Source organism: Bufo gargarizans, chromosome 7 (assembly GCF_014858855.1).
Source record: "Bufo gargarizans isolate SCDJY-AF-19 chromosome 7, ASM1485885v1, whole genome shotgun sequence".
NCBI lineage: Eukaryota > Metazoa > Chordata > Amphibia > Anura > Bufonidae > Bufo > Bufo gargarizans.
This window is the reverse complement of record NC_058086.1, coordinates 81,219,873-81,246,798: the sequence shown is the minus strand read 5'-3', so window position 1 is coordinate 81,246,798 and position 26,926 is coordinate 81,219,873. Positions and strand designations below refer to the sequence as shown.

General features: G+C 47.9%; 1 protein-coding gene across 2 annotated transcripts in view; it reads left to right on the top strand.

Moving 5' to 3' along the window:
- The window catches only part of EP300 (E1A binding protein p300), a 248,573-nt gene that overhangs the window by 110,426 nt on the left and 111,221 nt on the right, over positions 1-26,926 (top strand). For both annotated transcript variants that reach the window (XM_044302316.1, XM_044302317.1), the window contains exons 17-19: positions 14,311-14,429; positions 22,008-22,247; positions 22,538-22,626. In XM_044302316.1, the coding sequence (XP_044158251.1) occupies positions 14,311-14,429; positions 22,008-22,247; positions 22,538-22,626 (448 nt within the window). The remainder of the gene's footprint in view (positions 1-14,310; positions 14,430-22,007; positions 22,248-22,537; positions 22,627-26,926) is intronic.

Here is a 26,926-nt window from a genome sequence, read left to right as displayed (position 1 = left end):
AGGCGTGACACTAAGTAAAACTGTTAAGCCCCTCCTCCATCAGCTATACCCTCAGCCTGGAGATAGAGGCTACCAGTTTTAGCTTAGTGTCCAAGGAGGCAAGACACTCCCTGCTACTGCAGGGCTGTTTTCTCCTTGTTATTTTTACTTTTTCTTCTAATTTTGTTATTTTATTTTTTCCTAGGGATACCAGAGACGCATTTGACCTCTCTGCTCTCCCGGGGTTGAGCTGCGCCAGTGCCAACTTATCTGCACTGCTGCCTCCCCCACAGAAGCAATAGGAGGATCTGGGCAGCAATGGCTCCCCTACATCCCGCCAGCTAGGGGGTCGCCCGCACGCCAAGCCCCTCTTCCAGCTTCCTGCCACTGCGGTGCCAGTGGCTGAAGGGGCGACCCTGCTGGAAAGGACTGAGGGTGAAGACGTCGCACGGTGAGATGGCTATTCCAGCCCATACCCCGTCCCTATCTGCAGCATCTACCCCTCTGGGTAAGGGGGGCACCCGTGGTCGCTCATTCTGAGCGCTCATCTGCAGGACAATGCAGCACAGCAGCATCCTCAGCACCCCCACGCTTTTCCCCCCCACGCTGCTATCTTTCTCCCCCCCCCCCCTCCCCCTCATTCGGGGCTGACTCCATTTTTCTCTTCTCTCTCTCCCCCTTCCCGCCGAGAACGGGGGGCGGGGCTTAGCGGTCCCGGCAGGGGGCGGGGCTTCCGCGTGTCATTTTGGGGGCGGAGCTACGTTCTCCTTCACAGGAGACATTTCAAGCGCTGGAGGGGGCGGAGCTTGTTCCCCGCGCTTTCTGCTGAGGTTTCCCGCGCTTCCTCACTCCTGACAGGAAGCTGGGACACGGTGGGGGACTCTAACCTCCTGTGTACATCGCTCGGCTTCTGTGGGCGCTCTCTGCTGCTCACTGCTGTTCACTGCTTCTCTGCTGCTGCTGATCTGGGCCATCTCCTGACGTTCTTCTGAGGCACTGGTAGGACAGTTAACCCTCTCCTAACCCTCCTGGTCATAGCTGCTATAACCCTTTGTGGTCTCTATATTAGAGTACAACCACACTTCAGCATGTCAGATCCCACAGGTGCCCCCAAACCCTGGTACCATGCCTGTACCGCCTGTAAGGAACTTTTTCCGCGTGGGCAATCTGAGCCGCATTGCCTTGCATGTCAGGCCCCGCTTCCCGCTGCGCCCCCCGGTGCCTCTGAACCCCCTGACTGGGCTAGGTCTCTGTCTCAGGCGGTGGAAAGCCTTACACACGTAGTGGGCCGTCTCGTGGATAGACCGCCTCTCCCGCAGGCTGCCACAATCCCTGTCGCACCCGCTGGGACTACCGTTTCTGCCGCCCCCACTGGTTCCCTGCCTCCCAGCGAATCTTCCAGGGCCCGGCATACTCAGAAACGTTCAAGGGTTGAGCGCACATCTTCTCCAGATGCTTCGCTCTCTCCGCCATGCGTGCGAGCTCAGTCAAGTCTATCCTCTCAAAGGGATACGCTTTCTGAGGGAGAACTGGCGGATTCGGACGTGGACATGGACTCAGAGCTTCCGTCCAAATTGGCGTCCGCGGTGGGGCATCTTGTCACTAGCATCCGTGATACCTTTCAGCTACACAATGACCCCCCCAGCTCTGAACAGGCCGGCGTGTCCTTTCTCCGCCCCAAACAGGCCTCCAAGGTTTTTCCCATACACGCTGATTTTTCTTCTGTGGTATCCAAGGCTTGGACTCGGCCTAACGTCCGCTTTATTACACCCAAAAAGCTGGACATTTGTTATCCCTTTCCAGCGGATTCTGTGACCACGTGGACATCCCCGCCTAAGGTTGATCCTCCCGTGGCTCGCCTGTCCAAAAGCACTACTATTCCTGTACAGGACGGATCTTCCCTCCAGTCTGTTGAGGACCGTCGTACGGAATCCCTCTCCAAGGCCATATTTACTGCCTCTGGTTCGGCCCTTAGACCGGTCTTTGCCTCCGCCTGGGTTGGCAAAGCGGTCTCTGAATGGGGTTTGCAACTGGAACGGGAGTTAGGGTCGGACGTCCCTGTTCAGGACCTCCGTTCCTTAGCCCAACTAATTGTTCAGGCCGGAAAATTCGTCTGTGAGGCCTCCCTTGATGCGGGTGCCCTCATTGCCCGTTCCTCTGCCCTGGCAGTTTCTGTCAGGAGGGAACTCTGGCTGAAGGTTTGGGCGGCGGACGCCGCTTCCAAACGCTCTTTGGCCGGCCTACCATTCACGGGTTCCCGCCTGTTTGGAACCCGTCTGGACGAACTTATATCAGAGGCCACGGGTGGGAAGAGTACTCACCTCCCCCAGTCCAGGCCAATGGGCGCCCCCCGTGGTCGCGCTGGTTCGTCCCGTTTTCGGTCCTTTCGCAAGCCCACCGGGTCTAGACCCGCGGCCAGTTCTTCTTCCTCTGGCCCAGCCCAGGATAGACGCAAGAAGGCGTTTTTTCGGACGCAACCTACCTGGCGCAAGTCCCAGCCTGCACGGGCTCCCACAGGCCAGCAGCCCTCTGCCTGAAGGTGCGCCCCCACCCACCCGGGTGGGGGGCCGCCTTCTCCTATTCAGGAACGTATGGCGGGCCCACATCTCAGACGCATGGGCGCTCGAGATTGTATCTTGCGGATACAAAATCGAATTTGCGTCCATTCCGCCAGACCGTTTCTTCCGATCCCGTCCTCCGCGAGATCCCGTACGAGTGGCCGCCTTCTTCGCGGCCATTCACTCTCTAATGGACAAGGGTGTCGTCGCCCCCGTGCCTCCGACGGAAAGGTTCAGGGGGTTCTACTCGAACCTCTTTGTGGTTCCCAAGAAGGAAGGCTCAGTGCGTCCGATCTTGGACCTAAAACGCCTGAACCGTTTTCTCCGACTGCAGAGATTCCGGATGGAGTCTCTCAGGTCCGCAGTGGCCTCCCTGGAAAGAGGGGATTTCATGGCCTCAATCGACATTCAGGATGCATACCTCCACGTTCCGGTTGCTCCATGTCATCACCGCTTCCTGCGCTTTGCGGTGGGGGACGATCACTTCCAATTCGTCGCCCTTCCCTTTGGTCTGGCGACTGCTCCTCGAGTGTTCACCAAGGTCCTGGCCCCTGTCTTGGCCCTTCTACGTTCAAGAAGTGTTTTTCTTCTCCCATACTTGGACGACATCCTGGTCAAGGCACCCTCCTTCTCTCAGACATCCCGCAGTGTGGAACTCACTCTGGAGACCCTGACGCGGTTCGGTTGGATTATCAACCACCCCAAATCTTCCCTTACCCCCTCCAGACGGCTGATCTTCCTGGGGATGCTCCTGGATACAGAGTTGGCGGAGGTCCGCCTTCCGTCGGACAAGCGTCTGGCCCTTCGCGGGTCGGTTCGCAGTCTCCTCCGTCATCACCGCCCTTCCCTCAGATCCAGCATGCGGTTGTTGGGAAAGATGGTTGCCTGTTTCGAAGCGGTGCCGTTCGCACAATTCCGATCCCGCACCTTTCAGAGGGCAATTCTGTCGGCCTGGGACAAATCACTGAGGAGTCTGGACAGGACCTTTCTTCTGCCTCCCCTGGCTCGAGCTTCCCTCGGCTGGTGGTTGCATATCCCTCTAAGGGGGAAGTCCTTCCTTCCACTGAACTGGCTGGTGATTACCACAGATGGCAGCTTACGGGGGTGGGGGGGGGGTTTTCCCTCCCCGGTCCGTCCAGGGCGTTTGGTCTCTATCGGAGTCCAGACTTCCAATCAATATTCTGGAACTGAGGGCGATTCTTCTGTCCCTCAGACACTGGACCCATCTGCTGAGGGGCCACCCTGTTCGGATCCAATCGGACAATGCCACGGCTGTGGCATACATAAACCATCAGGGAGGCACTCGCAGCGCTGCAGCGATGCAAGAGGTGACCCTCATTCTCCTCTGGGCGGAGACGCACGTGCCGGCCTTATCTGCGATTTACATCCCGGGGGTGGACAACTGGGCGGCGGATTTCCTCAGCCGGTCCACCATCGACCCGGGAGAATGGTCCCTGCACCCAGAGGTGTTCGAAGCCCTTTGTCTTCGCTGGGGTCGCCCCGACGTGGACCTCATGGCCTCCAAATTCAACCACAAGGTCCCCCTATACCTGGCCAGGGCACGGGACCCGAAGGCATACGGCGCCGACGCGCTCGTCCTTCCGTGGCGCGAATTCTCCCTTCTGTACGTCTTTCCTCCTTTTCCCCTCCTGCCACGGGTTCTTCGGAGGATCGCGGCAGAGGGCGTCCCCGCGATTCTAATCGCCCCGGATTGGCCCCGCCGGTCTTGGTACGCCGACCTAATGTTGCTGTTGGCAGACGCACCGTGGCCACTGCCCTCCAGGGAAGACCTTCTCTCTCAGGGACCGATCTTCCACGAGCATTTAGGCTCGCTACGTTTGACGGCGTGGCTATTGAGACCGCCGTCTTAACGCGACGGGGTTTCTCCGCGGACGTAGTCCGCACCATGATCCGGGCTCGTAAGCCCGTATCCTCTAGGATCTACTATCGGGTTTGGAGGTCCTATCTGGGGTTCTGTGAGTCCCGGAGCATCCCACCTCTCCGGTTTTCTCTTCCCACAATCCTGTCCTTCCTCCAGTCGGGTCTGGACCTGGGGCTGTGCCTCAGTTCTCTGAAGGGTCAGATTTCGGCGCTGTCTATTCTTCTCCAGCGTCCCCTGGCCCCTCTAGGGCCAATTAAGACCTTTTTACAAGGGGTGGCTCACTCTGTTCCGCCGTACCGCCCTCCAGTTCCTTCCTGGGACCTGAATGTGGTGCTCTCGGCGCTCCAATCAGCCCCCTTCGAGCCTTTACGGGAGGTCTCCCTTCGCCTTCTGTCCTGCAAGGTCATCTTTCTTGTGGCCGTCACGTCTCTCCGACGGGTGTCGGAGTTAGCGGCTCTTTCTTGCTCCGAACCTTTCCTGATCTTCCACCAGGATAAGGTTGTGCTTCGGCCTGTCCCGACTTTCCTGCCAAAGGTGGTCTCCGCCTTTCACATCAATGAGGACATCGTCCTTCCGTCGCTCTGTCCCTCTCCTTCCCACCCCAGAGAACGGGAACTGCACCGTCTGGATGTGGTCAGGGCGTTGAGGATTTACTTGGAGGTCACCGGGTCCTTTCGGCGCACGGACTCCCTGTTTGTGGTTCCGGAGGGTTCGCGCAAAGGGTTGGCGGTCTCCAAGGTGGCTATTGCCCGTTTCATTAAACTGGCGGTGTCTGAGGCTTATCGAGCCAAGGGCAGACCTCCGCCTTTTGGCGTCACTGCTCATTCCACCAGAGCAGTCGGAGCTTCCTGGGCGCAGAGGCATCGGGCCTCGGCTGAACAGTTGTGCAAAGCAGCCACTTGGTCCTCTCTGCACACTTTCACAAAGTTCTATAGGGTGCATACGCATGCATCAGCGGATGCTGCGTTGGGCCGCCTGGTTTTGCAGGCAGCGGTTTCCTGATGCTCTGGTGGTGTTCCGCCTTGGGTTTGTGGTCCCTCCCTTCTTGGACTGCTCTTGAACGTCCCAAGGTCTGTGTCCCCCAAGGAAAATGGGCGAGAAAAGGAGATTTTTGTATAACTTACCAGTTAAATCTCTTTCTCGCTCTTCCTTGGGGGACACAGCACCCACCCTTCTGTGTTTGGTTACAGGGTTATGGTCTGGCGCCCCGTTGGGTTGCTGGCTGGTTGTTTCCGTTATTGGTTGTTATCCTTTCACTACTTGGACACGCAACTGGTAGCCTCTATCTCCAGGCTGAGGGTATAGCTGATGGAGGAGGGGCTTAACAGTTTTACTTAGTGTCACGCCTCCTAGGGAGCTGAGCTATACCCAAGGTCTGTGTCCCCCAAGGAAGAGCGAGAAAGAGATTTAACTGGTAAGTTATACAAAAATCTCCTTTTTCCAGTTACAAAGCAAGGGTTAACAGCCAAACAAAACTCATTATTTATGGCCCTGATTCTGTAGTTTACAGAAACACCCCATATGTGGTCGTAAACTGCTGTACGGGCACACGGCAGGGCGCAGAAGGAAAGGAATGCCATACGGTTTTTGGAAGGCAGATTTTGCTGGACTGTTTTTTTTGACACCATGTCCCATTTGAAGCCCCCCTGATGCACCCCTAGAGTAGAAACTCCAAAAAAGAGACCCCATTTTAGAAAGTACGGAATAGGGTGGCAGTATTGTTGGTACTAGTTCAGGGTACATATGATTTTTGGTTGCTCTATATTACACTGTTTTGTGCGGCAAGGTAACAAGAAATAGCTTTTTTGGCACTTTTTTTTTTGTTATTTACAACATTCATCTGACAGGTTAGATCACGTGGTAATTTTATAGAGCAGGTTGTCACGGATGCGGCGATACCTAATATGTATACAATTTTTTTTATTTATGTAAGTTTTATACAATAACTTAATTTTTAAAACCAAAAAATTGTTTAGTGTCTCCATAGTCTAGGAGCCATAGTTTTTTCAGTTTTTGGGCGATTATCTTGAGTAGGGTCTCATTTTTTGCGGGATGAGATGACTGTTTGTTTGGTACTATTTTGGCGTACATGCGACTTTTTTGATCACTTTTATTACCTTTTTTGGGAAGTAAGGTGGGCAAAATTTCAATTTTCTCAGTTTTTATTTTTATGGCGTTCACTGTGCGGGGAAAGTAACATGACCGTTTTATAGAGCAGGTCGTTACGGACGCGGCGATACCTAATATGTGTAGTGTATTGTATTTAATTTTTATTCAGTGATAAATGTTTTTTTTTTTTTTTTAATCTTAACTTTTTTCACTTATTTTTTAAATTTTTTGACCCAGACCCACTTGGTTCTTGAAGATCCAGTGGGTCTGATGTCTGTAAAATACAGTACAGAACCTATATAGGTTTCTGTACTGTATTTTACTTACACTAAACAGATCTATGCTTTCAGCACAGATCTGTTCAGCCCCATGGACAGCAGGACGCCTGAGCAGGGTGAGGACAGGGCTTCGGGGGGCTGTCTGGGGGCTCTCTCCCTCTCCCATCGGGGGGCTGCAAAGGCACAGCAGCCCCCCAATCGGAGAGGGAGGGAGCTCCCTCTTACTGTTAACCTTTTCCATACAGCGGTCCGTATGGACCGCTGTATGGAAAGGGTTAAACGGCTGACATCGCATCAACGATGTCAGCCGTTTATACCAGGGTGCCAGCAATGTGCTGGCACCCTGGTATACCCACTGTACACCAACGATTATGCAATGGGAGGCGGGCGGGGGATCGCGATCCTGCCTGCCGCACGCCCGCCTCCCGCAACGCCCCCCGCAACGCCCCCACCGCCTGCGACACCCCCCCCTGCACCACCCTCCACCATCAAATCGTGCAAGAGGGGTGTGTGTGTGTGTGTGTGTGTGTGTGTCAGGGACCGTGGGGATCAGAAACTGCAAAAAGCGCAGCAAACCGCAGGTCACATGCGCCCCCCCCCCCCCCCCCCCCCCGAAAGGACCCCCCCGGCGTTTTAACAGGATGCCGGCTGAATGATTTCAGCCGGCATCCTGTTCAAATTAACCCCTGGGGTGCCGGAATGCCGATTTTAAAGTTAGGACGTACCAGTACGTCCTTGGTCCTTAAGGACTCGGGAAATAGGGCGTACCGGTACGTCCTATGTCCTTAAGGGGTTAAAACTGGTGGAGGACTGAATTCGGAAGCAGAACTTCAGGAGAAACCCAACATGTGATTACCAAGTGCATGGGAGTATTGAGAGTGTGTCTTATTGTGGAATGTACGATGGATACACCACCAAACCACATGGGGCATATCAAGAATCAGACAAAGAGGAAACTGGGGTGCATCGGCAGAACCTGGATGCGCTCCAAATTAGGATGCAATCCTGAAACGGAAAAAAAAATATTGTGTTCCAACTGGGAATGCAGGTTTTGTGGTATATAGATTCACAGAATGATCCTGTGTGATGCCAAATTAAGTCAAATAAGAATAAAAACCTACTTAAAAATCACGATATGTATAGGAAACAGGCATAGTAATCCATTCATTGATATAATCACAAAAACTATAACCATTGAAACAAAAATCAGTAGTTATCTCCTGCATGATTAGAAATCTACCGATAACATTCTGTCATGGCTATGCGTGGCTAGTGAAATAATGCATGTTAAACAGTTATAGGGGGTTAGCAATAATTAGGATTAAAGGAAGGGGGTTGTCCAAACCCTCACACGCGTAAGTACGTACCGGGCCCTTCACCGGTAATATACTGCCCAGAACGCTGTATATCAGTCCAATGATATTGCAATGTGTATGAAAAGGTAGTGTGGACGGAGATCGGCTTTTTCATACACATTGCAATATCATCGGACTGATATACAGCGTTCTGGGCAGCATCTGGAAGAGTGCGCTAGTGTGCTGAGTCAGCGGGGAGTACAGTCACATAGATTACCACGAGCCGATTGGAAACCACGGAGGCCCGATAAGAAGATGGATATAACGTGCAGAGACACATGTAGTGCAAAATCCTGTATAGCACGCCGTGATCGTAAGTAACCCAATAATTCATCTGGCTTTATGTAAATATATCCTAACAACACAGGCACAAGGCGCACGTATAACCTTGCAATCTACATTGGAACCTACGCTGTAAAATTACCAGCCAGTGTGATGATAAAATCCTATATCTATATTCATTGAAAGAATAAGACAGATTATAAAGGCATGAATACATGCAATATTAAATACTAGAAGGTGTCGTTTCTGAAGAAACCACAAGATGTTGGCTTGTCATCTGATTGGCTGTTGGTGGCTCCACCCACTTTTTTGAATTTTAATCCGTCCTCCAGTGACCAACTGCGCCAAGTTTGAAGACTGTGCCAATCAAAGTCTAAGAACGGCGGCCGTTTGAATTTTTCCCATTTAAACACATGGCTGAAATTTGATTGGCCGATGTAGACTCCGCCCACTTTTATCAATTTTGACCTTTGTCTCACACTGACCCACCCTGCCGAGTTTGGGTGCTGTGGCTTAAAAACTGTGAGAATGACCGCTGTTTAAAGGTTTCTTATTGAAGTCAATAGGGAAAATCTGGTTGTTTGTGGCTCCGCCCACTTTTAGCGTCCCCAAAATGAGATATACATTGTCACAGTCCTCCAGTGACCAACTGTGCCAAGTTTCAGAACCCTGCCATTAACAGTCTAAGAGCAGCGGCAGTTTGAATTTTTCCCATTTAAACAAATGCCTAAAATTTGATTGGCCGTTGTAGACCCCGCCCACTTTTTAAAATTTTTTGACCCCAGTCTCCCAATGACCTACGGTGCCAAGTTTGGGTATTCTGGCTTAAATACTGTGAGAATGACAGCTGTTTAAAGGTTTCTCATTGAAGTCTATAGGGAAAATCTGATTGGTTGTTTGTGGCTCCGCCCACTTTTTAGCGTCCCCAAAATGAGCTATACATTGTCACAGTCCGCCAGTGACCAACTGTGCCAAGTTTTATTACCCTGCCATTAACATTCTAAGAGCAGCGGCAGTTTGAATTTTTCCCATTTAAACAAATAGCTGAAATTTGATTGGCCGTTGTAGACCCCACCCACTTTTTTTAAATTTTTTTTTTACCCCAGTCACCCAATGACCTATGGTGCCAAGTTTGGGTATTCTGGCTTAAATACTGTGAGAATGACAGCAATTTAAAGGTTTCTCATTGAAGTCAATAGGGAAAATCTGATTTGTTGTTGTTGGCTCCGCCCACTTTTTAAATTTTTGATTCCAAAGTAATCTATCACCTGATTTCAGCGATTTGAAGCCCCTGACATCAATCATGGCAGCATTTTTCAATTTTCTGAATTTTTTTTTTTCCATATTGAAATCAATGAAAGAAATCTGATTGGTTGTTTTCGGCCCCACCCTCTTTTCAAAATTTTAATCCTAATCCTAAATTGTCCAACTGTACCAAGTTTGGGAAACCTGCCATTAACAGTCTAAGAGCAGCGGCAGTTTGAATTTTTCCCATTTAAACAAATGGCTGAAATTTGATTGGCCGTTGTAGACTCCGCCCACTTTTTCATAATTTTTTGAATCCAGTCACCCAATCACATACGGTGCCAAGTTTGGGTATTCTGGCTTAAATGCTGTGAGAATGACAGCAATTTAAAGGTTTCTCATTGAAGTCAATAAGGAAAATCTGATTGGTTGTTTGTAGCTCCGCCCACTTTTTAATGTCCCCAAAATGTGACAGAAATTTTCAGGTTGACCCCATGACTAAGTGACCCAAGTTTGGTGAGTTTCACTCCGAAGCTGTATGAGTGACAAACATTTGCATTTTTCCAATAAAACTCTATGGGAGAAAAAAAGGGGTTTTCGGGGGCCCGCCCCAGGGGCCCGGAGGGTGGGATCGGTTAACAAAGCACAAGCAAGATACTCGGGTATGTGCCGACCAAGTCTGCAAAGTTTGGAATTTGTACTCCTAAAAATGTGGGAGGAGTAGCAATTTGAAGGTCTCATTATAGTCAATAGGGCAATTTTGATTGGTTCTGTGTGGCCCCGCCCACTTTTTGGGGTCCCCGGAATGTGCCCTAAATTTTCGGGATGACCCCATGACTAAGTGACCCAAGTTTGGTGACTTTAGTTTAAAATCTGTGCGACTGGGAGCGATTTGAAAATTTTCCCTGTCAGTCAATGGGAAAAACGTGGATTTTGGGGGCCCTGTGCCAGGGGCCCGGAGGGTGGGATCGGGTAACAAAGCACAAGCAAGGTACTAGGGTGGGTGCCGACCAAGTCTGCAAAGTTTGGAATTTGTACTCCAACATTTTTAGGAGTAGCAATTTGTAGGTCTCATTACAGTCAATGGGGAGATTTTGATTGGTTCTGTGTGGCCCCGCCCACATTTTTGGGGCCCCGAAATGTGCCTAAAATTTTCGGGTTGACCCCATGACTAAGTGACTTAAGTTTGGCGACTTTAGCTTCAAAGGCTGGCGAGTGGGAGTGATTTGAAAATGTACCCTGTCAAAGTCTATGGGAAAAAAGGGGGCTTCCGGGGCCCGCCACGGGGGCCCCGAGGGTGGGATCGCTTATAAAAGCACAAGCAACTCGAGTTGCTATAGGTCGAAGTGGTGTAACTGTAGGAGGAGTAGCGTATAGAAAACGCGGCTAAGAATAATAACTAGAATGTGTCGTTTCTGAAGAAACCACAAGATGTTGGCTTGTCATCTGATTGGCTGTTGGTGGCTCCACCCACTTTTTTGAATTTTAATCCCAGTCCTCCAGTGACCAACTGCGCCAAGTTTGAAGACTGTGCCAATCAAAGTCTAAGAGCGGCGGCCGTTTGAATTTTTCCCATTTAAACACATGGCTGAAATTTGATTGGCCGATGTAGACTCCGCCCACTTTGATCAATTTTGACCTTTGTCTCACACTGACCCACCCTGCCGAGTTTGGGTGCTGTGGCTTAAAAACTGAGAATGACAGCTGTTTAAAGGTTTCTTATTGAAGTCAATAGGGAAAATCTGGTTGTTTGTGGCTCCGCCCACTTTTTAGCGTCCCCAAAATGAAATCTACATTGTCACAGTCCGCCAGTGACCAACTGTGCCAAGTTTTAGTACCATGCCATTAACAGTCTAAGAGCAGCGGCAGTTTGAATTTTTCCCATTTAAACAAATAGCTGAAATTTAATTGGCCGTTGTAGACCCCGCCCACTTTTTTTTAAAATTTTTTGACCCCAGTCACCCAATGACCTATGGTGCCAAGTTTGGGTATTCTGGCTTAAATACTGTGAGAATTACTGCAATTTAAAGGTTTCTCATTGAAGTCAATAGGGAAAATCTGATTTGTTGTTGTTGGCTCCGCCCACTTTTTAAATTTTTGATTCCAAAGTAATCTATCACCTGATTTCAGCGATTTGAAGCCCCTGACATCAATCATGGCAGCATTTTTAAAAAAAAATTGAATTTTTTTTTCCAGATTGAAATCAATGAAAGAAATCTGGTTGTTTTTGGCCCCGCCCACTTTTCAAAATTTTAATCCTAATCCTAAATTGTCCAACTGTACCAAGTTTGGGGAGCCTGCCATTAACAGTCTAAGAGCAGCGGCAGTTTGAATTTTTCCCATTTAAACAAATGGCTGAAATTTGATTGGCCGTTGTAGACTCCGCCCACTTTTTCATAATTTTTGGAATCCAGTCACCCAATGACCTACGGTGCCAAGTTTGGGTATTCTGGCTTAAATACTGTGAGAATGACAGCAATTTAAAGGTTTCTCATTGAAGTCAATAGGGAAAATCTGATTGGTTGTTTGTAGCTCCGCCCACTTTTTAATGTCCCCAAAATGTGACAGAAATTTTCAGGTTGACCCCATGACTAAGTGACCCAAGTTTGGTGAGTTTCACTCCGAAGCTGTAACAGTGACAAATGTTTGCATTTTTCCAATAAAACTCTATGGGAGAGAAAAAGAGGTTTTCGGGGGCCCGCCCCAGGGGCCCGGAGGGTGGGATCGGTTAACAAAGCACAAGCAAGATCCTCGGGTATGTGCCGACCAAGGGTGCAAAGTTCGGTATTGATACTCCTAAATCTGTGGGAGGAGTAGCGATTTGAACGTCTCATTGTAGTCAATGGGGAGAATTTGATTGGTTCTGTGTGGCCCCGCCCACATTTTCGGGTCTCCGAAATGTGCTAACAAATTGCGCGTTGACCCCATGACTAAGTGACCCAAGTTTGGTGACTTTAGTTTAAAATCTGTGCGACTGGGAGCGATTTGAAAATTTTCCCTGTCAAAGTCAATGGGAAAAACGTGGATTTTGGGGGCCCTGTGCCAGGGGCCCGGAGGGTGGGATCGGGTAACAAAGCACAAGCAAGGTACTAGGGTGGGTGCCGACCAAGTCTGCAAAGTTTGGAATTTGTACTCCTAAAAATGTCGGAGGAGTAGCAATTTGTAGGTCTCATTACCGTCAATGGGGAGATTTTGATTGGTTGTGTGGCCCCGCCCACATTTTGGGGTCCCCGAAATGTGCCCAAAATTTTCGGGTTGACCCCTTGACTAAGTGACCCTAAGTTTGGAGACTTTAGCTTCAAAGGCTGGCGAGTGGGAGCAATTTGAAAATGTACCCTGTCAAAGTCTATGGGAAAAAAGGGGGCTTCCGGGGCCCGCCACGGGGGCCCCGGGGGTGGGATCGCTTATAAAAGCACAAGCAACTCGAGTTGCTATAGGTCGAAGAAGTGTAGAAAGTTTGGGGTATGTAGCCCCAAAACTGTAGGAGGAGTAGCGTATAGAAAACGCGGCTAAGAATAATAATAAGCTGAAACGCTTTTTGACAATCGAATAACAGTATGTTGGCTTTACAAGCCAACCTAACTTTACAAGCCAACCTAACTTTACAAGCCAACCTAACTTTACAAGCCAACCTAACTTTACAAGCCAACCTAACTTTACAAGCCAACCTAACTTTACAAGCCAACCTAACTTTACAAGCCAACCTAACTTTACAAGCCAACCTAACTTTACAAGCCAACCTAACTTTACAAGCCAACCTAACTTTACAAGCCAACCTAACTTTACAAGCCAACCTAACTTTACAAGCCAACCTAAATAATGATGATGAAATGACGACAAAATTGATTACCGGCCAGTAACATAACTTCAGTAAATCTGTTGGGCCATTTTTATATACATTTTTATTTTAATTTTTTTTATGCGTGATCTCTGCAAAATTTATACCTGGGTCAATAAAGCCAGTCTTCAAATGACTTGTAATTCCTCTTTTTTCCATATTGGATGTAAATTTTGGCTTAAATACAGGAGAACTGGAGGATTTAAAGACATGCAAATAGATCAATAGATGTTTTTGCTATAACACTCATTCCAACGGTTAAAAATTTCAAAGTGCCGTGGTTGTGCTGGGTTAGCTTCTATTCAAGTTAATGGGAGCTGAGGTGCCGTAAGGCTATGTTCACAGTACGTTCACTGATCTGATCTGGCATAAATGTCTACTGGACAAAAAAATGCTGCTGCATGGAAAAAACTGCTAGATCCCATTGCAGTCAATAACGATCTGGCAGTACATTGTTGTATGTGGGAATACTGGATACAACAACGCTTGCAGGGCATGAGACCTACGGAAACAGCATAGCAATGGTGCTGTGCTGTTTCCCGGCCTTGTGGTGGCTTGGACTGTCTGATCTTGCCTTAGTAATGACGATATGAGACAAGCACTTTAACAGTGAATTTCCTGGTAACAGACTCCCTTTAAACTTAAGTGTCTCTTTTCAGCATTTGTACAAAGTTCAAAGACTATGCATTATTAGGTTGCTTGCAAATTTTTTTTTTTATAACCTATGTTGGGAGATGTAAAGGATATTAAAATATGCATGTTCATTTTCTCTGTCCTTCTAAAGTTTTTAAACCTGAGGAACTAAGGCAAGCCCTCATGCCTACACTAGAGGCATTATACCGTCAAGATCCAGAATCTCTTCCATTCCGGCAACCTGTTGATCCGCAATTATTGGGAATCCCGGTAAGCTTCATCCGTTCAATGTTAATGCAATCATTTTGATAGCTGCCATTCGCATTTGTGTAATGGTATATCTTTTTTATTTTAACCTTCGTTTATTCAGATGGGACATGCATTCCAGTTGCCATTCTCTTTAAAGGGATTCTGTCACCACATTTTACCCCCTACAGTAAAACATAGCTACTTGTCGGTCTCGCTGAGCTGTATTAAATGATGCCCTTATTAACTAATGGTCTTGATTTATTTCTTTATAAAATAGATTTTAGTGATATACTAATGACTTGCATAAGGTGCCCAAGGGCGATGTCCTTTCCTAACGCTGTGCCCAGCCGCACCCCTCGGTCTGGTGCCCTGCGCTGCCTTCTTGAGTCCAGCGTCGCCTCTAATATAATATATTCAAGAGCTGGCGTGCTGACTTAATCCCCGAGCCTGTTTGAAACCCGCGCTTGCTCACTGCACACTGTAGTCTGCGCCTGTGCGGACTACAGGTAATGGCATCGTTGAGCGAAGTGTGCATGCACACTTGATTGACTGTTCTCAGAACTCCCATAGAAGTGAATGGTACATGCTGGATGTGGCAGTTTCAAAACAGCTGGAGTGCAGGACGTTGCTGACCCCTGCTGTAGATCCTGTGTACAACAGAATTCAGAAAGAGCAGTGATTTAAACATAGAAATTATAAGTTTTACTCACTCAACTGCTTCTGATGTATGTCATGCTGCCTGTAGATTGCACTGCAATTTGTGATGGCAGTTTCTCTTTAAGATTTGAAATTAAATATAAAGGTGAACATAGCATTTTAATATGTACAATGCAATGAAACCTGGTTTCCATTCAGTGGGACAATTTAAAATTGTGAATGTATGCTCTTATATGCCTATACACTTGAATCCACCTGCCATAGAAAAAAAAAATACATTACTGGTTAAAGCTGCTGTGTCTTAAAGTATTCTTGTATGTATCACAAATGCTGTGTGGGGAAGTCTTAATTTGCTATACTGCCCTAGTCACGGTTTAAAGCTGCATAATAATGAACAAACAGCCATGTTTTCCTAATACTCGGAGTGTTACGCCATACCAGTGCTCTGTACCTAAAGATGGTTACTTAGTGAGTGCTTAGCCAGATTACAACAGGTCTGAGGTATTTGGTTTCAACATTTGGCCCCTCCATTATTTCACTAGAGTTGATGGTTATTAGGATTTCTCGCCCATTTTCCTTGGGGGACACAGAAGACCTTGGGTATAGCTCAACTCCCTAGGAGTCGTGACACTAAGTGAAAACTGTTAAGCCCCTCCTCCACAGCTATACCCTCAGCCTGGAGAGAGAGACTGCCCGTTTTTGCTTAGTGTCCAAGGAGGCAAGACACTCCCTGCTCTGCAGGGCTGTTTTTCTCCTTGTTTTAAATTTAGATTTTTTTGCTTTTTTCTTCCAGACCATCAGGGATAACAGAGACGCACTAGACCTCTGTTTCTCCCGGGGTTGAGCTGCACCAGTGCTGGTCCCCCGCACTGCTGCCTCCCCCACAGAAGGCGAGGTGGACCAGGGCAGCCTAGCTCCCCTGCATCCCACCAGCGCAAGTGTCGCCCCGCACGCCAAGTCCCTCTTCCAGTGTCATGCCACTACGGTGCCAGTAGCTGAGGGGGCGACCCTGCTGGAACGGACCGAGGGTGAAGACTGCTGATGGTGAGAGAGTGGCTTCTCCAGCCCTACGTCGTGTCCCCACCCCCCACCCCAGTCTCCTGCGTGCCTGAGCCCCATACTGTGCCGCTGGACCTAGGCTTGTCCCTGGGGTGCTGCAGGGCGGCAATCTGCTCCCCTTCCCCTCCTGGCCCCCATAGGACATGCTGCTGGCTGCAGAATGCTGCAACATAGGTTCTTCCGCATTGCCTCCCTTCTCCTGCCGATTCCTCCTCTTTCCGCATGGGCACCCGGTCATGAATATTTTGGCCCAGGCTTCGCGGCCTGCTGGGCTGCCATTCCGGCGCGCCATCTGGGACCCTGACTCTTCCGGCCTGCGGGGTGGGCTCCCGTGGCCGGCATTGGACTTGAACACGATGCTCCAACAGGTCCCGGGTGCTGCAAATTTTGGCCCCGCCTTCACGGCCTACTAGGCCGCAAAATTCCGGCCTCTGTTGGAGGGGGCGGGAACTTCTCCAGGCGCGAATTCTTCCCACCTGGAGGTTCCTCCGCCCCCAGGGGATCGCAGCGCCGCCCCCCAGGCCGGATCCCTGTTAACCCTTTGGGTACAGGCCGGCTCCCAATGGGCCTGTATGGCTGGCCCCCCTTTTTTTCCCTGCCTCTCAGAGAATCTGTGCCATATACACATACATATGGTGTTGCGCTGCCAGGTGAATTTTCCCCTTCTAGGCGGTTTCTTGCCCTCTCCCGGGATACGGCGCTGGCCAAGTGCATGCGGCCCTCTCTGTAGGCAGCATTAGTCACCCTCTCCAGTTATGGTGCCTGCCATGTGCATGACCCTCTTCTTAGGCAGAATACTGCACTTTCACCGGATACGGTGCTGGCCATGTGCACAACCCCCTTCCATAGGCGGAACACTGCACTCACTGAATTCGCTGTCGGCCAAGTGCGTGACCCCCTTCCATAGGCGGAACGCTACACTCACTGGATTCGCTGTCGGCCATGTGCGTGACCCCCTTCCATAGGCAGAACGCTACACTCTCACTGGATTCGTTGCCGATCATGTGCATGACCCCCTTCCATAGGCAGAACGCTGAACTCTCAATGGATTCGCTGCCGGCCAAAGGCATGACTCCCTTTCGTAGGCGGAATTCGGCACTCTCACTGGATTCGCTGCCGGCCATGTGCATGACCCCCTTCCATAGGCGGTATGATGCACTCTCATTGGATTTGCTGCTGGCCTTGGGCATGCCTCCTTCCCTCAGGCGGCATACATGCACTACCTCTGTCTGTGGTTGTTCTCTCGCTGGTACGTTGCTGTCTTCCGTGGGCGGTGTACGCACTCTCACTGGATTCGCTGCCGGCCATGGGCACGCCTGCTTTCCTCAGGCGACACACACATTCTCACTGACTCTCACTGTTTGTCTCTTGCCAGTACATGTATGTTATGCTGGCCATGTGCAGGACCCCCCCCTCTGGGCGGCATACTGCACTCTCACCGGATACGTTGCTGGCCATGAGCATGGCCCTCTAACATGGGTGGAACGCTTGCACTCCCATTGGATACAGTGCTGACCTTGTGTGTGACCACCCCTCATTGCATGGGCGGAATTTTGCACGCTCACGAGATTCAGGGCTGTCCTTGTATGTGCTGTGCTGGACTTGTACATGTCCCTCTTCATTGGCGGAGTAGTTGCACTGTCACGAAATTCGGTGTTGGGTGAATTATTGCACTTTCGTAGATACTGTGGCACTCTGTGGCTGGCCCTCTTCGCTGAGTGACTTTTTTGCAGTGAGCGGACGTTCTTGTGTATTTGGGCCGTGTATGCCTTATCCTCCCGTAGGTGGGTTGGCCTTCTCACTGCTTACGGGGCTGCTCGTATGTATGCCTTACCTTCCTCCTGCGACATACTTTTTTCTCTTGGGATACGATGCTTGCCGCAAGCCTTACACTCTTCTCTAAAGAGATCATTCTGTCCACCTGCTGACCCGGACGGGCTCTACTTGCTCTCTACTGCACCGAGCTGGGTGGTACTCATTCATTTCATTGGCCCTTCCGCCTGGGGAGTGTTCGTGGTTCCTAGATGCGGACCCATTCGTCCTCCCGCGGCATTGCTTCCCTGCGCTAGTGGTCACATGGTTGAGAGTGCTGTTGTCTGCAGCTCCCTCGAATTCTACGTTGGCTCTGGTGGGACTACAGTTCCCTCGACTACTAACATTTCCTCCTCTTCGGATGTACTGTGGTATGAGTCATTCCTGTTGGTGCCCTCTGCGCTTCAGTCTGATCTGCTACCAGGTTCGGGCCGCTCTTCTCGGGAAGTTCACCCATCTTCTCTTGGGTGCTCGATTACCCAGGTCTGGAGGAACGCCACCTTAAGTTCTTTAGGGTATTCGCCTGCGAGGCGGTGAACCGGGCATCTCAGTGTAGCGGGGTTCTGCTTTTGAGCTGTCCTATGGCTTCCCTGTTGCCCACTCCTCCTTTCGGTTGGAGGGTGTTATGCCAGCCTCTGTCTCGACTGCCTTTTCTCGCCAGCTCTGTTTGGCTCCCGCTCGGTACAGATCACTCCGATGTGGCTTCTGCCCTGGCCAGGCTTCAGAGGCTGTTCCTTCACTGCCCTCCCCTCTGGGGAGAGCATGGTTGTTCATGTGGATGGTTCCGGTGTTCCTTTTGGCCTCGTACGGTCTGCCTTCTTCACACTGGCTGTGCGCCTATTTACCGGGTCTACCGCGTTCTGTTCTCCCTCTGGGTGCAGATTGCATTTTCCATTCTAGGCAATGGTCCTGCTGTAGACTTACCTCCTCGGTAACTTGGGAGGACTACCCTTCGGTCCAGATTGTCCTTATATCTCCCACACCGGGGCTGTAGAACGTCTTCCTGTGGTTGCTACATCGGCATGGACTTTAGCCTGTCTTGTCCTGGCATCTGGTGGATGCTGCGCGGACCCTTCGGTTCCTTTCCGTCTGTCCTTCTGCTCCCCCACTCCCCCCCCCCCCCCCCCCACAACGTTGCTCGGGGGCCGACGGGAACAGTTTAGCCGACCCTTCTGCCCGTGTTACTGGTCTGCGCCTGATCACATTGGGTTTTCACCCGCTTGCCAGGCGATTCCAGCGGGCTCGCTACTGTTTGCTCCTGGCCGTGTTTCGTCCAGGATCTGTTGTAGGACTTGGGGTTTTTACCTGGGGTTCTGTGGGAAGCTGGGCATTCCCCCACTCTGCTTTTCTCTCCCCATGGTTCTGTTGTTCTCCAGTCCGGCCTGGACCTGGGACTCTGTTACTTCAAGTGTCGGCACTGTCCTTCCTCTTCCAGCGTTCCCCAGCGCAAAGGGTTGACTGCCTCCAGGGTGGCTTTCCTCCGCTTTATCAGATTGGCTATTGCTGAGGTTACCGCACCAAGGGCAGGGTTCTGCCTTTGGTGTCACCGTTCCTTTCACCAGAGCGGTCGGTGCCTCCTGGGCCTTAGGCATTGGGCTTCGGCCATGCATTTGTGCAAGGTGGCCACTGGTCTTCCTTGCACGCCTTACAGAGTTCTGCAGGGTGCATACTCGGGCTTTGGCTGATGCTGCCTTGGGCCGCCTGGGTCTACAGGCGGCGGTTCCTTGATGCCTACGGGTGCTTCGCCATGGTGCTGTGCTCCCTCCCCTCTTGGACTGCTCTCGAACCTCCCAAGGTCTTCTGTGTCCCCCAAGGAAAATGGGCACGAAAACGAGATTTTTGTATAACTTACCAGTAAAATCTTTCTCGCTCTTCCTTGGGGGACACAGCACCCACCCATTCATTGTTCTTCGCTACACGGTTTCAGAGTTAGTTTTACCCGTTGGGTAGTTGGCTTGTTGGTTCCACTTGTTGGACTTTGCCTTTGCTCACTACTTGGACATGCAACTGGCAGTCTATCTCTACAGGCTGAGGGTATAGCTGTGGAGGAGGGTCTTAAGTTTTCACTTAGTGTCACGCCTTCTAGCGAGTTGAGCTATACCCAAGGTCTTCTGTGTCACCCAAGGAAGAGCGAGAAAGATATTTTACTGGTAAGTTAAACAAAAATCTCGTTTTGTCATCCAATTTCACAATACAAACTACATACAGGTCAAACTCGAAAAATTAGAATATCATGCAAAGTTCATTTATTTCTGTAATGAAACATAAAAGGTGAAACTAATGAGACTCATGACATGCAAAGCGAGATATTTCAAGCCTTTATAATTTGGCTGCTCATGGCTTATAGCTTATGAAACCCCAAAGTCACAATCTCGGGTACCCTTTAATCAGGAGGTATGGATTAATTAGCTGACTAGAGTGTGACACTTTGAGCCTAGAATATTTAACCTTTTCACAATATTCTTATTTTAAGCTGCATAAATGCAATTCCTTTTAATTTGCATTACTGAAATACAGTGCTGCCCATAATTTTGACTTGGTTACTTTTATTCAACCAGCAAGTAATTTTTGACAGGAAATGACATAGGGGGTCTCCCAAAAGATAAGACGACTATGTACAAGAGGCATTATTATGGAAAAAAAACATTTCTCGGCTTTTATTTACATTTGAGCAAAAAGTTTCCAGTCCAAAATTATTCATACCCTTCTCAATAATCAATAGAAAAGCCTTTATTTGCTATTACAGCAATCAAACGCTTCCTATAATTGCAGACCAGCTTTTTGCCCATTCGTCTTTAGCAATGAGCTCCAAATCTTTCAGGTTGGAGGGTCTTCTTGCCATCACCCTGATCTTTAGCTCCCTCCACAGATTCTCAATTGGATTCAAGTCTGGACTCTGGCTGTGCCACTCCAAAACGTTAATGTTGTCGTCTGCCAACTAATTCTTCACCACTTTTGCTGTGTGTTTTGGGTCATTGTCATGCTGAAATGTCCACTGGTGCCCAAGGCCAAGTTTCTCTGCAGACTGCCTGATGTTGTCGTTGAGAATCCTCACGTATTGCTCTTTTTTCATGGTGCCGTTTACTGTGATTAGGTTCCCTGGTCCATTGGCTGAAAAACACCCCCCCAAAGCATTAGGTTCCCACCACGATGTTTGATAGTGGGAACTTTTGATTTTCCCACAGACTGTAACAGTTTGTGAATGGTATGACTGGACACTTTTTGCTCAAATGTAAATAAAAGCTGAGAAATGTGCTTTTTTTTTTTTTGCTTTTTTTTTAACAATAATGCCTCTTGTACATCATCTTATTATCTTTTGGGAGACACCTGTCATTTCCCATTAAAAAAAATGCTGGTTGAACAAAAGTAACAAAGTCAAAATTTGCTAGGGGTATGAATAATTATGGGCTGCACTGTAAATGGACTTTTGTAAGATATAATCTTTTTTTCGAGTTTCACCTATTACATTGCTGACTACACTGCTCAGAGATTTCATGTCGGCACTGTTTGAGGCATAGCTGAAGTTTCACAAATTAAAAAAAGTGAAAGCAATTTAAAAAAAATTTTTTAAGTGTAACAAAATGATATACTGTATCACCACAATTGTACTGACCTGCCAAATAATTGTCATGTATTGTCCTTGATGAACACCATAACAATGAACCTCAGAATGTGGCAGTATTGCTTTTTTACCATTTCATTCAAGCTTTTCCAATACATTATATGGTATGCTAAATGGTGCCATTAAAGAAAATGCATCTCATCCTGCTAAAAACAAGCTGTTATATGGTTAGGTCAAAGGGAAATATCATCACTGATAACTTGACTTGGTCCTTGAGGGATAACTAAGTTGCACAAGAGATTATTATTTGTAATAGTATTAAGTAGCCTTCCTGTGTGTTAGTTATCATTTCTTTGGGAACGCTCATGCTTCCATTTGGTTTTGACTTTGGTAAGTAAAATTCTATTTGTGATAGGATTGTGCTTTGCTAATGTTTTTGCTTTGCATCCTCTCAGAGTAGTAATGCGTTATAACTTCTTATGATTCAGAAAAATACCTCTGTCCTGCAGGATTACTTTGAGATTGTGAAGACTCCTATGGACCTGTCCACCATTAAACGCAAGTTAGATACAGGGCAGTACCAGGAACCTTGGCAGTATGTGGAAGACATCTGGCTGATGTTCAACAACGCTTGGCTTTATAACAGAAAAACTTCTCGCGTTTATAAGTACTGCTCAAAGTTAGCTGAAGTGTTTGAACAGGAGATTGATCCCGTCATGCAAAGTCTGGGATACTGTTGTGGCAGAAAGGTTTGTATTGTTTATATTGTATAGGATTGTCAGTATGAAATATTTGCACCTGCTACATGTGTATTGGGTAAAAGCACTCCTTTCTAGAACTTATTATATTAGAACTGTCCTGTTTTCACTACCAGATCGGGGTTTATTGTTGGTAGTATTAGAGATGCAAGAAAAAGTTATGTTGAATGCTTGTGCAAAGCAGATTTTGATCTAAAGCAAAAAAAGTGTGATGGGTTTGCTAGCATGAGATAAGTGATTCTTTAAACTGCGTTTTTTACTTACTTGGAACTGTCTTACAGCTTGAATTCTCTCCGCAAACCCTATGCTGTTATGGTAAACAGTTATGCACAATTCCACGTGATGCCACGTACTACAGTTATCAGAATAGGTAAGTACTCCCAGAAAAGCAATTAAAAATAGTTTAGTGCTTAAAGAGCAATTTCAGAATATATATATATATATATATATATATATATATATATATATATATATATATATATATATATATATATATATATAAAATACTATGGTCCCCTCATGATCCTATTTTTATTAAAAAATTTCTGGGTGTAGTATTAGTTCACTTGCAATCTTAAGTGGTATTCAGCAAGCAGAGGCAGCAGTACCACCCAGGTTATACATAATTAAGTTGTTTTTAAACAAGACAACTGTCAGCTGAACGCTCCTTAAGAGGCCGCCATATACTTTTGATTGCCCTAATATACAATAGCTGAGGATCAACTGACTGTGTGGAATTAAAACAAATAAAAGTGCCGTAAAACCTATTTTTAAATATTATAACAATTTAATTAGTGGACTGGTTATGGTCCAAGTAATCTGTTTTGAGTGGAAATTGCTCTTTAAAGGATTATTTTTTCTTGCCATACATTTGTACAAGTTGATTTTACTTTTTGAGATGGGGAGCTATTCTCGTGTCTACTTTTTTAGTTTAAGACTTTTCATGTTAAAAAAAAATACAGATTTTGAGAAGTGCCGATTCTCGTCACCCTATTTCTGCTTCTGTTTGTACCCTGCCTGTAATCAATAGATGTCTTGGCTTCTATGCTCTATCTAGTCATACGCTAAAAAAAGGTACTTAACATAAGTTTGTCTACCTCTTAATTCACAAAACATTTAGTGTTGCGTCTGGGCAGGCATTTTGTTTAGATCTTCTCAGCTAAATTGCAGATGAACTGCGTGAAGAGCCACATCTTCAATGTCTACACTTCTAAAATAAGTAATTGAATAGCTGTCCCTTATATTCCTAGTTGCTTACATTTGATCTCCATTAAACCAATAACTTCAAGTTGGAATAAGACTTAAAATTGCTTGTAATGCTTGCATACAAATACCTTTTTGTTCTGCTTTTTAGAGAAATGTTACCCTAAATTGACAGACATTAAGTGTCTTTAGAGAAACAAGTTCCCAGTGAAGCTATTGCATAAAGCAGTTTTGGTACTGCTTAGATCAGACTTAACCCTATGCTCATGTTTAGAGTACAGATTCCTCCCACAGAATGAGTGGTCAAAATGGTTCTTTGCAGTGAATTTGTGTTTATGCTAATGACCTATCCTCAAGATAGGTCATCAGTGTGATCGGTGGGTGTCAGACTCCTGACACCCTCGCTGATCAGACACCCTCGCTGATCAGCTGTTTGAAAAGGCCACAGCACCTCAATGAGCGCTGTGGCCTTCCAGACCTTACCAGGCACAGCACTGTCCATTTGATAGTGGCTGTGCTTCGAATCCCAGCTCAGCCCTATTCACTTGATTGGGATACCCAAAGCAGACTTAGAGGGTCATTTATCAAACCGGTGTAAAGTTGAACTCTCTTAGTTGCCCATATCAACCAATCAGATTCCACCTTTCATTAGGACAGCTCCTTTGGAAAATAAAAGTAGAAATCTTATTGGTTGTTATGGGCAGCTAGGCCAGTTTTACTTTTACATCAGTTTGGTAAATGGGGAACTATAAAAAGAGAGATGGATGGATAGATAGATAGATATATATACCCTGAAATGTTATTAAGAAAATTAAGTATTTCTGACAGAAAAGTACTACAGTAACACATGACATAATGACGCACCAAACTCAAAAAAATGGGCTGGACACAATTATTGCCACCCTTTCAAAATTGTGGATAAATAAGATTGTTTCAAGCATGTGATGCTCCTTTAAACTCACCTGGGACAAGTAACTGGTGTGGGCAATATAAAAATAACATGAAAGCAGATAAAAAGGAGAGAAGTTCACTTTGCATTGTGTAAGCACGGACAACAGAAAGAGGAGAAGAGAACTTGAGAACCAAAAATATCAACAATCTCAAGGTTACAAGTACATCTCCAGAGATCTAGATTTTTCTTTGTCCACAGTGCGCAACATCAAGAAGTTTACAACCCATGGCACTGTAGCTAATCTCCCTGGGTGTGGACTGAAGAGAAAAATTGATGAAAGGTGTCAACACAGGATAGTCTGGATTGTGGATAAGCAGCCCCAAACAAGTTCCAAAGATTTTCAAGCTGTCCTGCAGGCTCGGGGAGCATCAGTGTCAGCGCAAAGTTTCCGACATTTAAATGAAATGAAACGCTATGGCAGGAGACCCAGGAGGACCCAACTGCTGACACAGACATAAAAAAGCAAGACTTCATTTAGCAAAAATGAACTTGAGTAAACCAAAATCCTTCTGGGAAAACGTCTTGTGGACAGATGAGACCAACATAGAGCTTTTTGGTAAAGCACATAATTCTGTTTACCGAAAACGGAATGAGGCCTACAAAGAAAAGAACACAGTACCCACAGTGAAATATGGTGGCGGTTCGTTAAGGTTTTGAGGTTGTTTTGCTGCCTCTGGCACTGAGTGCCTTGAATGTGTGCAAGACCTCATGAAATCTGAGGATTACCAACAGATTTTGGGTCGCACTGTAGAGCCCAGTGTCAAAATACTGGGTTTGTGTCTGAGATCTGGGTCTTCCAGCAGTACAATGACCCCAAACATACGTCAAATATCACCCAGAAATGGATGGCACCAAAGCGCTGGAGAGTTGTGAAGTGGTCAGCAATGAGTCCAGATCTTAAATCCCATTGAACACCTGTGGAGAGATCTTAAAATTGCTGCTGGGAAAAGGCGCCCTTCCAATAAGAGACCTGGAGCAGTTTGCTAAGGAAGAGTGGTCCAAAATTCTGGGTGAGGTGTCAGAAGCTTATTGATGGTTAGCGACTGATTTCAGTTATTTTGTGTGCAACCAAATATTAAGTTAAGGGTGCCAATGTTGTCCAGCCCATTTTTGGAGTTTGGTGTGACATTATGTCCAATTAGCTCTTCCCCCCCCCCCCCCCCCCCCCTTTTTGGTTTTGCTCCAATACACACAAATGGACGAAACATGTGTTACTGCAATACTTTTCTGTGAGAAATACTTCATATTCCATGACTGTAGATGATATAATTACAGGCAGGATTATAAAGAGTTAACTGCAGTAAAGTGATGCGTACAAACCAAGAAGTGGAGCTTATTAGACTAAAGGCGGTATTATACCAGACACACCAATTCCCCCTGACACACACACACACACACACACACACACACACACACACACACACACCAATTCCCCCTGAGACACACACACACACACACACCAATTCCCCCTGACACACACACACACACACACACACCAATTCCCCCTGACACACAGACCCCAATTCCCCCTGACACACACACCCCAATTCCCCCTGACACACACCCCAATTCCCCCTGACACACACCCCAATTCCCCCTGACACACACCCCAATTCCCCCTGACACACACACCAATTCCCCCTGACACACACACCAATTCCCCCTGACACACACACCAATTCCTCCTGACACATACACCAATTCCCCCTGACACACACCAATTCCCCCTGACACACACACACACACACACACACACACCAATTCCCCCTGACACACACCAATTCCCCCTGACACACACAAATTCCCCCTGACACACACACACACACCAATTCCCCCTGACACACACACACACACCAATTCCCCCTGAACACACACCCTAATTCCCCCTGACACACACACCCAATTCCCCCTGACACACACAACCCCAATTCCCCCTGACACACACACCCCAATTCCCCCTGACACACACACCCAATTCCCCCTGACACACACACCCCAATTCCCCCTGACACACACACCCCAATTCCCCCGACACACACACACCCCAATTCCCCCTGACACACACACCCCAATTCCCCCTGACACACACACCCCAATTCCCCTGACACACACACCCCAATTCCCCCTGACACACACACCCCAATTCCCCCTGACACACACACCCCCAATTCCCCTGACACACACACCCCAAATTCCCCCTGACACACACACCCCAATTCCCCCTGACACACACACCCCAATTCCCCCTGACACACACACCCCAATTCCCCCTGACACACACACACCAATTCCCCCTGACACACACACACCAATTCCCCCTGACAACACACACCAATTCCCCTGACACACACCAATTCCCCCTGACACCACACACACACACACCAATTCCCCCTGACACATACACACACACACACACACACACACACCAATTCCCCCCACATACACACACACACACACACACACCAATTCCCCCTGACACATACACACACACACACACACACCAATTCCCCTGACA